We start from the raw sequence: 17,883 nt of genomic DNA on the forward strand, positions 1-17,883 counted from the left end.
AATTTGAACCATCAAGGCTAAGCACTAAAATTCAAAACATAAAACTTACCTGTGTCTAACATCATAAACTTCATTCTGAAATTTGTTTACAATTATTTGAGGTCTAAATCCATGTGGATAATATTTTGCCATCAGTTGCTGAAGAGTTCTTTCATCACTATGATTATCACAGCAAAATGCTCGAACTAGGCTCTTTAAACAAGATTCAATAGCCAAGGTTAGCTCAGCATCTTTTGGATGAATGAAAGCACCTAAATAAAACATAAGAGACAAGGCTTTAAGAGCTGTGTTCCATAACAAAACACTCAGTATTGCATTTTTACCACTTAAGGTTTTTGTTTTGTTGTGTTACGGGGTTTTTTAAGAGTCTAAAATAAACCTTTCTTACAAGAAGGAAAAAAAAAATAATTAAGAGGTTAACTAAAAGATAAAATAACTCCACAACAGACAAGCTACCCTGAGAACACAGACATACAATTTCTCCTCTTATAGAGACACCTATGCATATTCAGAGGCCTGTATTTTCTTCTTTGACAGGTCACTACTAACTTCCATTAATGTACCAATTTTATGACAGCTCAGCAAGAGTATATCTAGGCAAAGATTGCTTATGAACAATTTAATGCTTTAAGAGTGAGGGCAGAGGAACAACTATGCTGCAAGTTAAACAAACACGAAGATTTCCATTATATCGCCTGTCTTCAGTAGTACATGTGTTCGCACATTCTTACTTTGCAGTAAATGCCAAGGACTTAAGTACTTGGCCTTTACACTTACATCCAGAATACGCTGAAGCCATTACTCCCATTCACATACTGAAAATAGCATTCACCGTCAGAGCTGGTCAAAAAACTAATGAAACCAAAACTTTACAAGAAAATCTCGATTGGTTCTGTCTGAGTTGATCCAGTGCAAAGCATCTCAAGTTTGACAAGCTCACAAGTCAGCCACTGGACATTTTGAGTAAGATCTGTCCAAGAGCCGGACAGTGCTATCCACCAAGGAACAAGCAGCCAAAGCACAGTAGTCCGATGCTTAGAGGGTGTGAGGGAGTCGGAGGGGTGTATTGAAAGTTTACCATTGTAACAACATAAAATACCTTAACAAAAGCAGCTGGAAAATGAGGAAAAACAGTAGATGTTAGCTAGTTCATGTGACAAAAAGGAGAGAAGCAAAAGATAACCTACCAGGATAAAACCTTTAGTCCAGGAAGTACAGAAGAAGGATGTATCTGAAGCTCCTTAAAGAACAAACAGTTTTTCTAAAAGATCACTGTTTGTATTAGCAGCCATGTAATAAAGCCCATAAGGAAATATTCTAAAAGACTGTCTTTTTCAGCAGTCATTCTTACCTAAAGGTCCAACCGGTTTGTGTTTAAAGCGCCCTTGCCTATAGGCTATTTCAACTGCTTCAAGGAATGCTGGTATATGTGGTCCAAATCTTTTCAAGGTATTTGTTTTACTATCTTTCAGCTCACTCAGCTGTTTCTGCTTGGCATCCAGTGCTTGTTTCGCATCACAGTCCTCTCTCCTAAGAGAACAGAATTTTTTCAGTAGCAACAGCTTATGAAGCCTTAATTTTATTAAAATAATTATAAAGTCTCATTTTTGAAGGACTAATAGGACAGTGTATCAAGACCTCAATACTTCAATGTACAGCTAGCTACACACATGCAACAATATTTTTATAATTTCAAGAAACATGAGACAAAAAAGCAAGACAAAATTACTACTTTGCAACAGTTTTACAAGAGCTTTTTATTTCTAACAATTTATAATAAATGTATTTTATTTCTAATTATATGCTTCAATTTCACTGTCTTCTACAAAGGTCTTCAACAGAACACAAACTAACTGTTGGTTACAATAATTGATAAAAATCTTTAATACATCAAGTGCAATAAGCAACAATTCTCAAATCTCTTAAGACAATAAATGACAACATTGCCATAATCCCCTCCAGTAATCATTGTTCAAGTTCAGGTTTCCAAATCAAAGCTAAAGAGTACTTTGTTTTTCTAGTTCAGGTATGGGCTAAATTGTTATTTGAACCACTTGCTTCAAAATCTCTACAAATTTGCCTTTAACTATAGATACAATAATTACCCCTAAGTGTATCTGTTTCCTTATATTGTGTTATATACCTTGTGACATCATATCAGGATGTATTCGTGTATTAAACAACATTAAAAAATTTAAATCATAGGCTGCCCATAGGATGATAAGAGAATAAGGGACAGATGATGGGAGGAAGAAAGGGCATTAAACTGACAGTATGGATTTATATCTGGCTTTAACATACTAATACCTTTCACCTTTAATGACAAAACAGTTTTCTTAATTTTCCAAAAGTTTCTAAATTAAGTCACATTGTGCCAAAGACAAAAATTTAGCAAGGCCTGAGATAAACTAGGAAAAAAAAAATAGAAACTGAAGCCTAATACCTCAGGGAATGCAGGTACATAAGGGACCTCATAACTTGAAACAGAAGAAAACAGTTACATTCAAAAGCATAACTTACCTAAGTCTAGCATGTTCTTCCTTACACTTATATATAGCCTGCTGAAACTGATCCACCTGTTGACTAATCATTATTTCTTCATCATGGAGCGCCTTTAACTGTTCCCTTAAGCATGTGATTTTCCTTTGTCTTTCTAATTTTTCAGGCTCTGAAACCTGATTAGCACTAGAAAAGATCATACATCAATATTTTAAAACAACACTGATGATTTGTAAGTGACACAAACTTTGGTTTATTACCAGTATCATTTATGCATCAGAAAGTTATATTTAAGATTCTGTGCATTTACAAGATCTACAAAGCATAAATACCAGTTTTTATTTTGTTTTACTTCTAATCACACATAACTCTCTCCCCAGTAACATTCCTATTACATTTAGTTTGAGGTATATTTGTTCTGCAACACCATGGAAGCTAGAAAGTGTATATTATCACCAACAAAACAGAAAACTTTTTTTTCTGCCCAATTTCCTCATCAACTTGTAGTCAAAATCTTGGTAGGCAAAGAAGCAGGATTGGAAATATTTAAATATTTAACTAGACCCTGCTTAAATTAAATAAATATTTTCCATTACTGCAGATTTTCTCATTAATCAGAAGAGCTCAGTCCCTGCATACCCATACTCTAATAAACATACACTGTAATCACTATATCTGTATTTACCTGCTTTTCAGTTCTTCAATTCGTTTACGTAGCTGTTCATCATCTTTTCCCAGACGTTTTAACTCAGTTTTGAAACGATTATAAAGTACCTAGGAAGCAAATAGGATATAGTACTTTAATAAATAGAAGCAAGAAATAATTTCAAGAAGAACTACAGTTTTGAGTCAATAAAGACTGAACTGCAACAAAACAGACAAACGTAACTTGAATTTCAAGAATATGAAGTAGAAGGAATAACACAGTTAATTTGAATCATATTTATTTTGACCTAAGGTCAGCACTGCTTAACACCTGTGTAAAGATATAAACTCTATGGCCCCCAAAGAGGAACTACTTGCATGTCAGGCAGGAAATTGCACCTATTTTGAACTGCACCATGGATTCAAGGAGCCTAGACACAGATGGAGAAGTACATACGGGTATAGAGCACGGACAAGATTAAAGCTTTAAATTGATACAAACTTTGGAAGTTCTTTTTGCCTACCTCAGCTTCATTGACTGCTTTTCTTCTTGCCTGCACATCAGCCTTCAAAGAAATACACTGAGGATGCAGGGCTTGTGCTTCTTCACTTATTGTTATTAACTTGTTTTGTATTGCTTTGTACTTTTCTTCTGCTTCATTCACTTTCACCTTTGGTGTAAAAAGAGAATGATACCTAAGTAGTAATGAAGCAAAATTTTCTTCAAAACCTCTTAATGCTACAAAAGAAATATCTCTCAAAAGAATCTGACATGTCTCATTGGCTCTTTTTTTTTTTTGTTAAAAAAAAAAAAAGCAAGCCATTGCCACTATGGATATGCTAAATTAAAAATTAATAAAGGAAAATATTCAGGAAACCAACGGACTACCAAATCTGTGAAGTAAACAGCAACCTTCTTTTCTAACTCATGGTTTACTCAAACACGGGACTCTTACTACAATAAGGCCAAGTACCATGACATGGAAAGAAGTGAAACCAGTATTTGGACAATGTTCCTTCAACACTACACAGACATGTTCAGCCATAAAGTAAAAATGCCTCAAATGTAAAATAAATACATACTACTTTTTTTTTTTTTAAACATTAAAAAAAAAAATCAATGAAAAATGAGTGTCAATTCAGAAAGTCTGGAGTTTTAATAGACTGAAAAGTTCAAAATAATGATGCCTAGTGTTTATCTGAAAAAGATACATTTTGCATGTGGATCTGAATGTTTGGCAAAATTCTTCTTTCTTGCTACCTACAGAAGTCTTAAGTACCATCCAAAGAGTCTGTTTAATTTCCAGATGTCTCCTGAAATCAGACACTGATCTTTTCTACAGGCAATGATACCCAGGGAAACCTACATGACAGATCTCTGGAAAATGGTCCAACGTTACAGAAATAGGCACCAAGTACTCTCAACAATAAAACAGTTTAAATTTCTGTTCACTGGTATATGCAATGCTAGTCATCTCAAATTCCCAGTCAAAATAATATAACCCTTACCTGAAACAAAAATATCCACATGAAAACCACACACACATACCCATACTAAACAACAGAAAACAAAATGTCCTGATATCATTATCCAATGAAATGTGGAATGCAAATGTTACCATGAAGTTTTAGATGGCTAAAAAGGTGTATCAATGGGAATGTTCTTAGCTGCTTGTGAAAAGCTAAGATGGGCACTTTCAATAGCTTACAAGCTAAAAGACAATCATAGTTTAAATATTGTTTTTGTTCTTGAGTCAAGGAGCCAAAACCAGAGTGACATACGGTTTAAGCCATATAGGTACCTGGCATTCTTCTATCTTCTTAACAAACTTCTCTGTATTTCCTTCTTCAGCTCTGATGCCTTCTTTGATTGGCTGTATTTCTCTTTCCATTTCACCCACCTAAACAGAAGCATATATTAGCATGTATCAGAATGCCCACAGCAGTTTGGGCAGAATTTTAAGTACATTTCATATGAGGAAACATATTTTAACAAGACATTTACCACTGCCCACGCCATTTTATGTTTCAAATCTTCAAGATGATTTCGCATGTCATTCACAAACCCAATGCTTTTGTAACGTTCCTTTTTTTCACAATAAAGCAGCTTAAGTTCTTGAAGACGCTTAAAAAAAAAAAAAAAAAGAGAGGTTCAATCATGAGTGCAAAAAGCTGTGATATAATATGAAAACTTGGAAAGATTTATTTTTTTAAATTTAATGTCACTGAGACCTAATCAAATCAAAACTATGTAGTTTAACTGCTATAGTTATTTCAGTGCTTAGATCTGTACTAATAATTACTTTAACTTTTATATACCTCTACTCCTTGTTCTATCTGAATACATGTATTTTCTTTAGTTTTCATAATAGATGAATAATCCTCTTTCATTTGTTCCAGCTGCGTTGCCTTCATAAAAAACTAAAAAGGAATAAAAAGATGCAGATGTCAGATTCAGCAGTTTATCTAAGTGAACTTCAAATAATTACCATAGACAGACCACTCATCCCAGTCCTGCTGAATGATACCCAGAGTAAAATAACTGGTGGGATATTTCTGAATAATGAACCAACTCAGCAGTGTCCTAAAATTCTTTTAAATTTATCAATGTCTTTAGAGAAAAGAAACTTCAAAAACATTGTTTTTGCAAGTGGATGACTGCTACAATCAGATAGTGTACTGGGTCTGGCTGGGATGGAGTTAAGTTTCTTCATAGCAACTATTACGGTGCTGTGTTTTAGATGCATGACAAAAACTACACAGATAACGCACTAATGTTTAAGCTGTCACTGAACAGTGTTTGTATAATGTCGTGGCCTCCTCTGTTTCTCACTCAGCCCTCCCAGTGAATAGAATGGCAGTGTGTGCCAGAGGTTGGGATGGGATATAACCAGGCAGATGACCTCAACTAACCAAAGAGATATTCCATCCCATAAAATGTCATTGTCATGGTTTAACTCCAGCCAGCAACTAAGCACCACACAGCCACTCGCTCACTCACCCCTGGTGGGATGGGGGAGAGAATCGGAAGGGTAAAAGTGAGAAAACTTGTGGGTTGAGATAAAGACAGTTTAATAAGTAAAGCAAAAGCCACACACACAAGCAAAGCAAAGCAAGGAATTCATTCACTACTTCCCATCAGCAGGCAGGTGTTCAGCCATCTCCAGGCAAGCAGGGCTCCATCATGCATAATGGTTACTTGGGAAGACAAACGCCGTCACTCCAAAAGTCCCCCCACTTCCTCCACCTTTCCCCAACTTTTATTGCCGAGCATGACATCCTATGGCGCGGGATATCCCTTTGGTCAGTTGGGGTCAGCTGTCCCAGCTGTGTCACCTCCCAACTCCTTGTGCACCCCCAGCCTACTCGCTGGTGGGGTGGGGTGAGAAGCAGAAAAGGCCTTGACGCTGTGTAAGCACTGCTCAGCAATAACAAAAACATCCCTGTGTTATCAACACTGTTTTCAGCATAAATCCAAAACATAGCCCCATACTAGCTATTGTGAAGAAAATTAACTCTATCCCAGCCAAAACCAGCACAGTTACGCTCAGCACTAAAAAGGGAGAGGAGAGGGTTTAGGGGAGTTACCATCTTTTGCTTGGGAACTGGCTGGGCATCAGTCTACCCATGGGAGGTGGTGAGTGATTGCCTTTGCATCTCTCGTTTTGTTTTGCTTTCTTTCTCTCTTCTTCCAGCTTTTCCTTCATTTTTTAAATTTTTATGTCAACCCACAAGTTTTCTTGCTTTTGCTCTTCCTTTCGTCTTACCCCATCCCAAGCAGGGGGCAGCAGGGAAGGAAAGTGAGTGAATGGCTGTGTGGTGCTTAGCTGCTTACCTGAGTTAACCCACAACAGGTCATTAAAATTAAGAATTCTGAATTTTTTTTCCTCCAAACGCCACCTCTAAAAATTTGAAAGCAATATTTTAATATTTACTCAAAATGTTAAATGATTTTTCTTACCTTGTACTTGTCACCTTCATTTTTAGACTGTAAAAAGTGCTTACTCATCTCTTGGGTTAAAACAGACACAGGATTATCTACCTGTAAAAATAAATTACTTCCTTTTTATTTTAAGTTAAAAAGTTCTTATGTAACTGCATATCCATGAAAGTGAGCAAACCATCTCCCTGTTCCATGCCCAGCAATTCAGTAATAAGCTGTGAGAGCAGATCCAGAAATTGAGATTTCTACTCCTCTCACACCCTTTTTTTTTTTTAAAAAAAAAACAAACACCCCCCCCAACAACAAAGAAACAAAAAATTTTAAAAAATCCAACTCCATCAAGTACAAATTCGAACAACAACAAGGACAACTAAGGAACTGTTTCCAGGAGGAGAACTGACTTCTAGAAAGACAGTGCCTGTTTTTTCCATTTATTTAAAAAGATCAGCATTAGAAATTTTGTCCAATGCTGTTTAATTTCTCATTATTCAGAGTATTGCATTAAATGCAATGAATTGCCTCATATATTCTTATGGAAGTTTCCACAAAATAAAATCAATACATACTAACAAAAGTTTATATTATTTGAAAGGCTGAATATGTTGAATATTTTAAACTTCATGTGCACTACCTGATCTTTCCTCAATCACTTAAGCAGCAAAAACACACTCAAATTTCTGCAACAGCAAAAACTGAAATAATGAGCAGAAAGAAAAAAAAGCTCCAGGTATGAAAGAAACCTACATATGCTAAGACTTTCATTAACAGGATATATGACTCATGGCTCACAGATCATAGCAAATACTCTTATTTGTCTGGGACAGAATCTTATTCTGCACTGTATGAGGTATAAATTTCAGTTTTCTTTTGCCATTTCATTTGGGAAGAGGTGAACCTCTCTCATGTAACAAAATGCAACATTGCTTTTTAATTGAAGAATTCTAACATCATATGCTGATGTCTTAAATTGCACAGAATTTAAACGCTATAACAATTACCTGTATATTAAAGTGATCCAGTATTCCTACGAGTTCCTCTTTCTTTGAAGAAACTAAGGTCCCTAGTGGTAAAAAAAAGAAAGGAAAAAGACCAAGAGGTCCAAAGTAAAGAGACATACAACGCCCTAGCCTTTTGTTCAATGTAGTGGTTCTTAGTAAACGTAAAAAAAGAGATTAGTATTTTTGTAACACAGATTTAGTCCTAAATGAGAAACACTGTTTCGTTGGGTTTTTTAATCTTTCCGATATACGTGCATTTGTACAGAAAGACTTCTAGTTCAAGTCCCTCCTTGCCTTATAAACCCTCTGTGACAGAATTTAGGTAAATCAGCAAATTCAACAAAAACTCAAAAAGACTAAAACCTATGTTCAGCCTCATCACACAAGCAGATTTTCCTTAAGACAAATACTATATGACCTCACGCCATGCAGAACCTAACACAACTGCTTTTGACATTCTAAAACATTCTTAGTCTAAAGTAAACGCCTAAAAAAATGGACATCATCCTTGAATGATGAATGAAACAAGAAACATCATCCTTTACTAACATCAAGGCATTTAAAGCAATGAAAACATCTAAAGGGCTTCTAAGACTGAGAACGAAACAAACTACCACCAACCAGATTTGCTTTTCAGTCTATAACTTCTGCTTCCATCCAGATTAATGTGTTGATTCACAATAATAGAGCCACCATACACTTCTGGTTTAAACGCATCTCTACCTTGGTTTCGCAACGTTATAGAAATATCTGCAGAACTGAAAAATAAAGATAATAAAAAAGACAATAGAAATTAGTTCATCTAAAAGAAAAATTACAAAAAATCAGAACATTCTAATATTCCACAAAAAGCTGTTATGTGTACATGTCGCAACTGGAAGTCAGTCCAATCAGAAGAAGATATATTTATGTTGTTTGAGCCAAAACAGCATCAGAGACACATGGTCAGAAAGGCTGCCATACACCAACCTGTTTGCACCTTTTACGCTTCAGATAAATCATGAGCCAAAAGCAAATAGTTGTGAGAGCAGATTTCCCCCACCTTCCTTTCCCATGTGAGTGCCCCCATCTTTAGGTTGCAGAATCAAGTTGCTTTTTGGTTGTTCTTCTGCAGAAAACAGTTTGCTTAGCTTCTACAGCCATCCCTAACCAAAGTAATTTGTAGCAGAATGCTTAAGGCGTTCTTCTAGAAAAGATGAGATGTGGTTTCAGTTCTGAATTCAGATGTTCTGTTTCTCAAGTGAGTGCTGAAACATAAAGTTATTATCCATAAGGCAGGTACTGCCAACAATTTTACTCCAAGCACCTCTGAAAGGAAAAGCCTGGGGCTCTGAGTTACAGTTTTACGTAAATGTAAACTTTTACACCTCCTCTCCTATGTTTGTATTGGTTCCCCTAAACATGTTATCCCCACTCTTGCAGCAGACATGAATCCACTCCCTGCATGTTTAATAATTGACGTGTATGTCAAGGTCTTTATATTGTATATTTATTTATTCAGAAAGACAGAAAAAGAATTAACCTCACTGCTCGCAGAACAATGATAACTAGTTTCCTATGAATTTTTTCTAAATGAACTCAATTCTTCTGTAGGATATTCAAGTACAGGAGGAAGTATGTGGAAGTAATACACAAGAACTGGGCAATATGCAGGACATATGAATATGTTAGCTAGTTCAGAGATAATGGTATACTACTGGTAAATTACTGGTAAAATTTCTAATGTGTTTTTTGTTTGTAGTTTTGGGGTTTTTTCTTTGTAGTTTTGGGGTTTTTTGTTTAAATATGGTCTCTTCAGTGTTATGCTTTTTATTCAAATTTGGTCAATTCAATAAGAGAACAGAGAAAACGAAGGTGAACAGAAAACTGATCAGCTAATCTGAATCACAATCACTAAACAAGATACTCAACCTTAAAACTAAAAAAGTTTTACTTACGTCTCTCCATCTCGTACAAACATTTTTAACGAGGAACCTCTATTAGTTGCAGTGGCTTTTCCACCAAGTCCAACAATAAGAGCAGTTAATACAGAACTTTTTCCACCTGTAATAGAAGCATTGAACATTTTTTTAAAAATAAGTTCTTGTAACTCTTTATCCAATTCACCCATATTACAGATTTTTGTTTGACTGCTTATGTATTCATGCACTTAAAGTCCAAATTCTGTCTTTATTGAACAAACATACAAAATAGCAATAACTCTAGAAAAACATCTACTACTTCCAAGGTTCTCCTTAAAAAAAAAAAAAAAAGGACAAAAAACCAAAAAAAACCCACCATGCTGAGCCAAACTTCTGTTACTTCTATTTAGCAATTTGCATTCAACAAGATGTCTTATCTCAGGAGGAAAGAATCTCCCCTTCCTCACAAGCATACAGAAAACAGGTATACAACAAAAGAAATCAAACACACATTACCATTTATATAACTATCTGAAAGGTTTTAAACTCTCTTTCAAAATTTATGCTTAATTTTTGAAATTCTCTCTCCAAAAGAAGTGAACTTGCATAAATAAGTATAATTTCCTTCTACTATAATAGTTTATACTTGGACAATTACTGTGCATTTAATAATGAACATACAAGTGCATTTAGTTTCAATATACATTTATGTATGATTTAGCTATGAAAAAGATTTATATTCACATTATCTTTTGCAAATCTCCAAATTTAAGACCTAACTATTTCACCAGCCTTAAACTACTGGGATAGACCTGTGTGGTTCTCAAGTCCAAAAGTGAATCTGTCTCCATTCCTAAAAAATGGCTAGCAATTCCATTTCAAAGAAAAACTACATCTTCTAAATTACTAACAGAAGTGTTCTTTGACAAAGAAATGATGCAATTAATACATACTTCCATTGTTTCCAACAACAAAATTGAGATTTGATCCAAACTGAAAAGGCCCCAACATCGAATGGCACATGAAGTTCTTCAGCTGGATACTTTCAATTATGCCAACTTCCCCTGCAGTCTAAAGAATTAACAATTGAAACTGGTGTTATGTATGCGTTTCAACGAGATACAGTTTATCTATTTTAAATATAATGAGAATTTAAACAACAGTAAGATATAAAACATCAATGGTTATAAACTACAAGGAAAGCAGAAGGGTTTCCTGACACCATGAAAGTTGCTTGCTACAGAGCGGTTACATAATAAAATAAAAGGAAAAGAGTTACCAAAGCTGATCACTCACCCACAGTAACTTTCAGTTCTCCCCATAACTAACTTAATCTTTTATATTATATTAATTATAAGATCATTGATTCTATACAGTTGTCAGAGCAGTAACAAAGAGCATCATAGAAAGACTTTTTTGTTACTTGAATAATACTATTTGTGAGAATTCTTAGCACAGCTTAGAAAGAGGGAAATTAAATTAGATCAGGAAGGAGGAAACGAAACTAGAAATGGCACAGCCCACTGTTCAACTGCTGAAGTATTGTTTGACAAGAAACTTTGCTTTTCTGAAGCACTGGCAATAAAATCAATGTTTTCTAAGAAAGCAAAGTCAAAATAAAGAAACCAATGGCACAGAACAGCTGCTGTTCAAGAAAATGAAGTGAGGAATAATGCTTTTACATACCAAAAATCAACCGCGGTGTCTTATAATACACAAGACAGTATTTGCAATCTCAGAAATTATTTTTTAAAAATACTCCATCAAATTAGAATTCAACTATTACAGAAAAGCAGAACAAAATGGTATTCCTGTTTTCAAGTTTCATTTCCATCAAAATATATATTTCAAACACTAGATTTTTTTAGTCATTTGAAAAGTGTCAGCTGTGCAAAACAAACAAGTATTTGGTGCCTCTTCTAGTAAATAATTTGTTTTCTAAATATTTTCTCTGCTTTTACTACAATCATAAACCAAATATACCATACTTCTGTCAAACAAAATCCATTTCCTTTACTTGGTTATTTGACAACTTCAGTAGTATTCGTTCTGTAAAACCAGAATACTATTATTTTATGATCAACTGTTGTAACTATATGACCCAAACGACATAAGGTAAGAATGAACTCATGCACAAATCCTCATCACAGACATTACCTCTAGTTTCTTTTTATTGGTTCCACTGAAGCCTACATGCAAGACATTTATTTCAATGTCAACCAAAAGCACAGAACTTTTTTATATCAACTTTTTCTTACATCTTCCTCCCCCAACTTTTTCAACAACTTACCGACAGTAAAGAGAAATTACTATCAGCTGATGACTGTGAATTTTCTTCTTCATTAGACTCATCGCTATGTTCATCTGTGTATTCTTGTCTCTGTCTTTTGTGGGATCCAGGCTTCAAAATACTTTCTTCCTTTCTCTTACCCATGAGTACTGAAAAACAAAAGTAATGAAAGATTGTAGGTTTCAGTCTTCCAGATGAAAATACACCTACAGATGACAGCACAGACATCAATCTATTTACTTTCATAAAAGAAATATTAAGATCATAGCAAACATTGCAACAAACAAATACTTTTTCAGAACTGAAATCTGAGTGAATTCAAGCCTAAGCTTACTATGAAGAAGTTGTATTAGAACAAAAGAAACACAACTTCATTATTCTTATCAAGCTGAATTTATTTGTTGATTAACAACAAAATCAACCTTGATTCTGTTTTCCTTGGTACATTAGACTTCAGGATATTTGCTAGAATTGTTTTTGGTTAATAATGGAGTTGAAGATTAAGTTGTAAAAAGTACATAACTATCATAGTATGATCAGCAGCATCAATGCGGGTTTGATTAAGTGAGCTACGCAGCCAAAAAGAAAATGTATTAATTATACATCATTGACAAATGTCTAGAAAATTAATATGCAGAACACATTACAGTAGAATAAAGGAAACTTTAGATTCATAGCACTGTTCTTGTGCTATTTCTTGCACACAGCCACCCTGCTTTTGTGAGGCAGTATAATATGATCACTGTAAACAAAATGCTGTTATTTCATTAATGAAGGGTAACAATTCTCTAATATTGAGAACATAAGTATATATTTCCTCTACAAATGAATAAATAACGCACAGGCTTCCTGCACTAATGACTGGTCGGAAACGAATCTTGCAAAAGTAACAAGGTCTACTAAAGTCACATAAAACTGAAACAACAGGCATCAAGATTAGTCAAAAATCTTACATTTTCTGTAACTGTACCCTTCGGGCATGGTTTTTATTCCCCAAAAAGTACATATTACATTCTTCATACTTAAGAGTCCCAAAGCACTACACAAAACATGGAAGTTCATATACTTTTGCCCAAAGTAGAAGCAAAGTCCTGTTTATACAAAGGCAATGCACAATATTTTTATTTGCCAGTAGTTGTCACCTACTGGTAAGTGTCCAAAACAGGCCAAAACTGACATCAGCTGCATAGTTTTCTGAGGTCAAGAAAGTTTCTGAAATGGAGTATGTTCTCCTACCCAGACAACTTTGTTTACTAGAATTTAATCTAGAGCTCCTTCTAGAGAAGACAGCAACCAACTTAAACGCATCTCACCAGTTCGAGCAAAATTCAGAGGCACTAAATGTAATTAATATCCACTGCTATAGAAAGATCACTGCATGACACATGGCCTCAGGAGAAGGCAGTTTACTTATAAAAATAAATTTAAAAATAATAAATTTTTAAAAAAATGATGTGTAGGTGGGTGTGGGTGTGTGTGTGCAGGAAGGGAAAGAATGACCAGCATTAGAGACATTGCATGTCCAAAGCTGATATCACGTGTCATGGTCTGAGACCAAATTGACTGTGTGGAGACTAAACACACTGGGGGATTGGATACCAGAACACTTCTAATCACAGATACATTTAACAATAATGACTGACCACTTCCTTGTCCCACAAGACAGTCAGGACGATCCAGGAGAGAAGGCAGGCAGGTCAGCCTAACAGTTCCTAACATGATCTCCTGTGTCCTGCAGCGGAGATGACATGGTCCGTGGGAAAGCTGGGTGGATCAACACAGCAGTTCCAGCTGTGCAATGCACAGCCTCAGGGCCCTATAGGGGCCCCTCGTTAAAGCCCTTGGGCCCTCCCAGAGCTTCTCTGTGGATCTTGCTCCACATTCTCTCTTTAAATGTTTTAAGATTAATAACTTGAAGAATCTACAAGAGAACTCAATGAAATAAAGACTCTTAAATTACATCTTTAGTCTTAAGAACTAGCACTGCAACGGAGAGGAGCAGTCTTTCCTCCCTCTGCCTCTTCTGTTTCTGTCTCATCCTCCGAGTTCAAGCAGCTCTTTACACAGCAGAATAATAAAATGTCTCAAAGCACCGATTCTACTGAAAATTAATGGAGGAAAAAACTTCTTTCCTTTTTAAGTAAGTTCCCCAACCATCTCACCACGCACATCTGGGTCATTGTGGAGAAAGAAAGTGCTTCTTTGAGCAGCTTCTTTTACTTGTGTCAGCTTAATGTTCTGGTCAAAACTATAGCCTGTTTTCAAATGACAGAAGGTCAGATACTACCAAGCTCCCACTCATAGCTCATACTACCACGCCATCACAGACAATAGAATTTATTATACAAAACACCACAGAAATTAAAATTTGTTATATCATTACAAAGAGTATTTAATTTCTATTCTAGATATTTTTTGACTATTTTATAAAATACAGTGTCTAATAACTCCCTCGTAAATTTTCTCTGACACAGCATCTAAATTATAAAGAAAAAATAACACTCATCTCTTTCCATTAAGCGCAATGAACAAAATTCAAAGCAAATGCAGACATGCAATAAACTTGCCATCTGACATTCTTGCAATAATTTTGTATGGCAGGGATTTCAAATCAAATACTGGCTTATTATTATGTCCATTAAGTATTTACAGGGAATATGTCATTTCCATTTTACATTATATAGTTTAATACGATACACATAGAAACCAAGCAGCAAATACACTTGATGATTCAGTTACATACCTTTTGCTATGCTACTTTCGGTTTCCTACATGAACATGTCTTTATGCTTAAATTACTCACAGCAGGAAGGAGTCACTTGTATGCTCTTGGAATTTATCCATCACCCAAATATAAAGACAAGCGTTCATTCAGTTTGCCGTTCCATTGAAATCTCTCTCTAGAAATCAGGGAAAACACAAGATTTAAATGTTGCGACTATTAATGTCCGAACTAAAGATCAGGACTAAGGGTTCCATCGCTATAACATCTGGACATTTAAGAAAAAGAGAGCATGAGAGTGGAAAACAAAACAAAATAACCTAGAAGAAAACACACTCATGTAATCTAAGCATGATGAAGGCAAAGGACAGAATAGTCTGCACCCGAGAACTCTTGAAGAGCTAGTACTGCACACAAAACTTAACTGGAACTGCAAGAAAACTTTATTGAAGTAGCCTCTGGAATTATTATGACAAGTACCAGTGGATCTAATACCTACATTGAGTACAAAAAAGCCAGAAGGAAAGAGAAACTGACTGCAGCAACAAGGAAACCACTAATAAGACTTCACAAGTAACAACGCTTTAAAAGCTAAGGGAAGAAATAATCAGCATTAGAAAAATAAAAAACCCACAGAAAACAACACATACATTTGAATTTTATCTTTAGATCATCTTGACCTTTTGGACAGGAAAAGTTCCTCTTTTAACGTTAATTGCTCCCAAAACTCTTGCACCAAGATACCCCTAATTTTCTTCATTAAGTTTTTAATTGAAAAAATAATTAATTTCAGTCTCAGCACCACTTAACCATGCCTTTAACAACAGTTTGGGAATAACTATCCAAGGCAAAGGAAAAGCAGCTGATCTGACCTATCTGAAGGTGATTAAAATGTGCAATACTATATTGGAAAAAATTAAACTGGCAAAAATATACATTAATGCAAGTATTGTAAGATACGTAATAGACCAATGGGATGCCAACAACGGACACTACTGACAAATGTTAACAGAAGTTTTTTTTGTGGACCAGGCATCACCTTTAAAAAGTGAACTCTAAATTTATGTTTATATTGCAATATGAAGTAGGACTATGTTAATGGCAACTTGTAATGACAGAGTCAGTAACATCAATAATCAAACAAGAACCCAGGTGTTATTCGGAAAGACAAAAGTACTGATTTAATAGAGAAAATTAACTTTACTATTGTGGAATGTAAGAACATACAGTTAGGAATAAAAACTGGAGCTATAAATTGGGAACAAATAAGGGCAAGACAGATGCAATTATAAAAACACCACATGATCACTACAAATTATTACAAGTAACTGTTATGCATGTAATGAGAGCACGAAAGAAAAACACAATCCCCAAACATGCTGCATAAAACTATTAGGACTATTACATGTTACAGTAGAGAAGTATTTACCCTGCTAACATCGAAGTATAGGAAAACAGAGGCTGCATCCACTGGAAGCAGCATGCACTGATGCCCACCCACGTTCCAACTTAACCGATGGCATCTCTTTCCACAGTTTCCATTGCAGTGCAGTTCTACAATGGTTTTCCCCTCTCCCAACCTGGCTAGTCACAGTCGCCCTCATCCAGCACAGACACAGCCCAACCTACTGCCACCAAAACCACTCTGCTGGCTTTCTAGCAGCCTTCAGTTGGCCCGGTGCCCCTGTACGGCACTCAGAACATGCACTTTAACCTCTCTACACCCACGCCAGTTACAGCCGGGAATGCCTTTTGTCCAATTTGCAAAACAGAGGTGTAGAAAAGACATCAGAGCAGACCTACGGAGGGATAAATGCAAGATATGGGAAGAAGCATAGGGCGGGAGAAGAGGAAGAAAAGTTGTGGTCTTCTGCTGACGTACTTCACACTATATTTGTTTAAGCAGACACAACGATAGTGATAAATCACAAATTAACTCTAGCAGTTTATTATAATGAAGGAAGGGAACATACACTTTCTGTTGTACTCAGAAGGCACGTATTTCAGAGAATCGAAGTCAGATGCCTAACTTCATACGCAGCAGTGGAGTCCTGTATATTTTTAGGGGCTGAGCCAGATGTCCCATGTTAGACTCCATGGCTCTGACATTCGCGACTCCCCTCTGAAAATACTCCCCGCCAATGCATAAGAAGTCTATACCATCCCATCTAGACACTGGAAAAGCATTGTCTGACAAACAGCAGCACAGAAGGCGGCTCCACCTCCTCCACGGGGAGGCACAAAGCAAAGAGGGGGCAGAAATCCCCCCCTCCAATCCCACGGCTATCTCCTGCTTGGCCCAGCACTTTCTCCGGACGACGTGGAAGGACCCACTCACCTCCCAGAGAAGCGACACCGGTCCCTCCGCGGCTGGAAAGCGCGGGCGACAGCCGCTCCCCGGTCCTTACCCGCCTCCCCCCTGCCTTCGCAGCGCCGTCGGGCCAAGCCGGGCACCCGGCGGGGAGCCCTCACACCAGGCAGAGCAACCGTGCTGGGCAGCGGGTGACGAAAGCCAGCTCCGACTGCTAACGGGCCCCCACAAAACCACCTGCGAGAACCACGCCGGGGCGGGCAGGATCAGGGCGGCGGGGCGCGGGTGCAGACGCCGCCGCTACCCTGCGACCTCCCTTCCTCCCAGCCGCCCCCAGAAAGCAGAAGCGCGCCCGGCCATCGCGGCACCGGCCGCTAGGGCCCCCCACCCCTCACCCTACCTCTCCTCAAGGCCAACGCCGCCGCCGGCGGGGCGGTTACAGCCACCGCAAGCTCAGACGCCGGACGGCCCCGCGCCCCGCGCTGCGGGAGGGCCGCGCCAGGGGCCGGGTGCGACGGAAGAGCCGCCGCGGGGCGCGGCGCCTGCGCCCTCCCGCCCCCCGCCCCGAGGGGGC

The 17,883-nt window shown here is 37.1% G+C and overlaps 1 protein-coding gene across 5 annotated transcripts in view; it reads right to left on the bottom strand.

Moving 5' to 3' along the window:
- SMC6 (structural maintenance of chromosomes 6) overlaps positions 1-17,883 on the bottom strand; it is a 36,696-nt gene that overhangs the window by 18,597 nt on the left and 216 nt on the right. The window contains exons 1-16 of one of the 5 annotated variants that reach the window (XM_087773574.1): positions 17,710-17,842; positions 15,080-15,176; positions 12,277-12,425; positions 10,940-11,057; positions 10,023-10,128; positions 8,707-8,843; positions 8,086-8,147; positions 7,106-7,186; positions 5,464-5,565; positions 5,150-5,269; positions 4,947-5,045; positions 3,669-3,815; positions 3,185-3,273; positions 2,521-2,685; positions 1,352-1,530; positions 50-251 (exon numbers count right to left, since the gene is read on the bottom strand). In XM_087773574.1, the coding sequence (XP_087629700.1) occupies positions 50-251; positions 1,352-1,530; positions 2,521-2,685; positions 3,185-3,273; positions 3,669-3,815; positions 4,947-5,045; positions 5,150-5,269; positions 5,464-5,565; positions 7,106-7,186; positions 8,086-8,147; positions 8,707-8,843; positions 10,023-10,128; positions 10,940-11,057; positions 12,277-12,420 (1,751 nt within the window). In that variant the 5' untranslated portion in view covers positions 12,421-12,425; positions 15,080-15,176; positions 17,710-17,842. Of the gene's footprint in view, positions 1-49; positions 252-1,351; positions 1,531-2,520; positions 2,686-3,184; positions 3,274-3,668; positions 3,816-4,946; positions 5,046-5,149; positions 5,270-5,463; positions 5,566-7,105; positions 7,187-8,085; positions 8,148-8,706; positions 8,844-10,022; positions 10,129-10,939; positions 11,058-12,276; positions 12,426-13,919; positions 14,006-15,019; positions 15,177-17,336; positions 17,354-17,709; positions 17,843-17,883 lie in introns of those variants that run through there. The other 4 variants (XM_087773571.1, XM_087773573.1, XM_087773572.1 and 1 more) reach the window with 4 other exon arrangements.

This window comes from Nipponia nippon, unplaced genomic scaffold (assembly GCF_047370975.1).
Source record: "Nipponia nippon isolate SJK-2023a ecotype South Korea unplaced genomic scaffold, ASM4737097v1 scaffold_4, whole genome shotgun sequence".
Classification (NCBI taxonomy): domain Eukaryota; kingdom Metazoa; phylum Chordata; class Aves; order Pelecaniformes; family Threskiornithidae; genus Nipponia; species Nipponia nippon.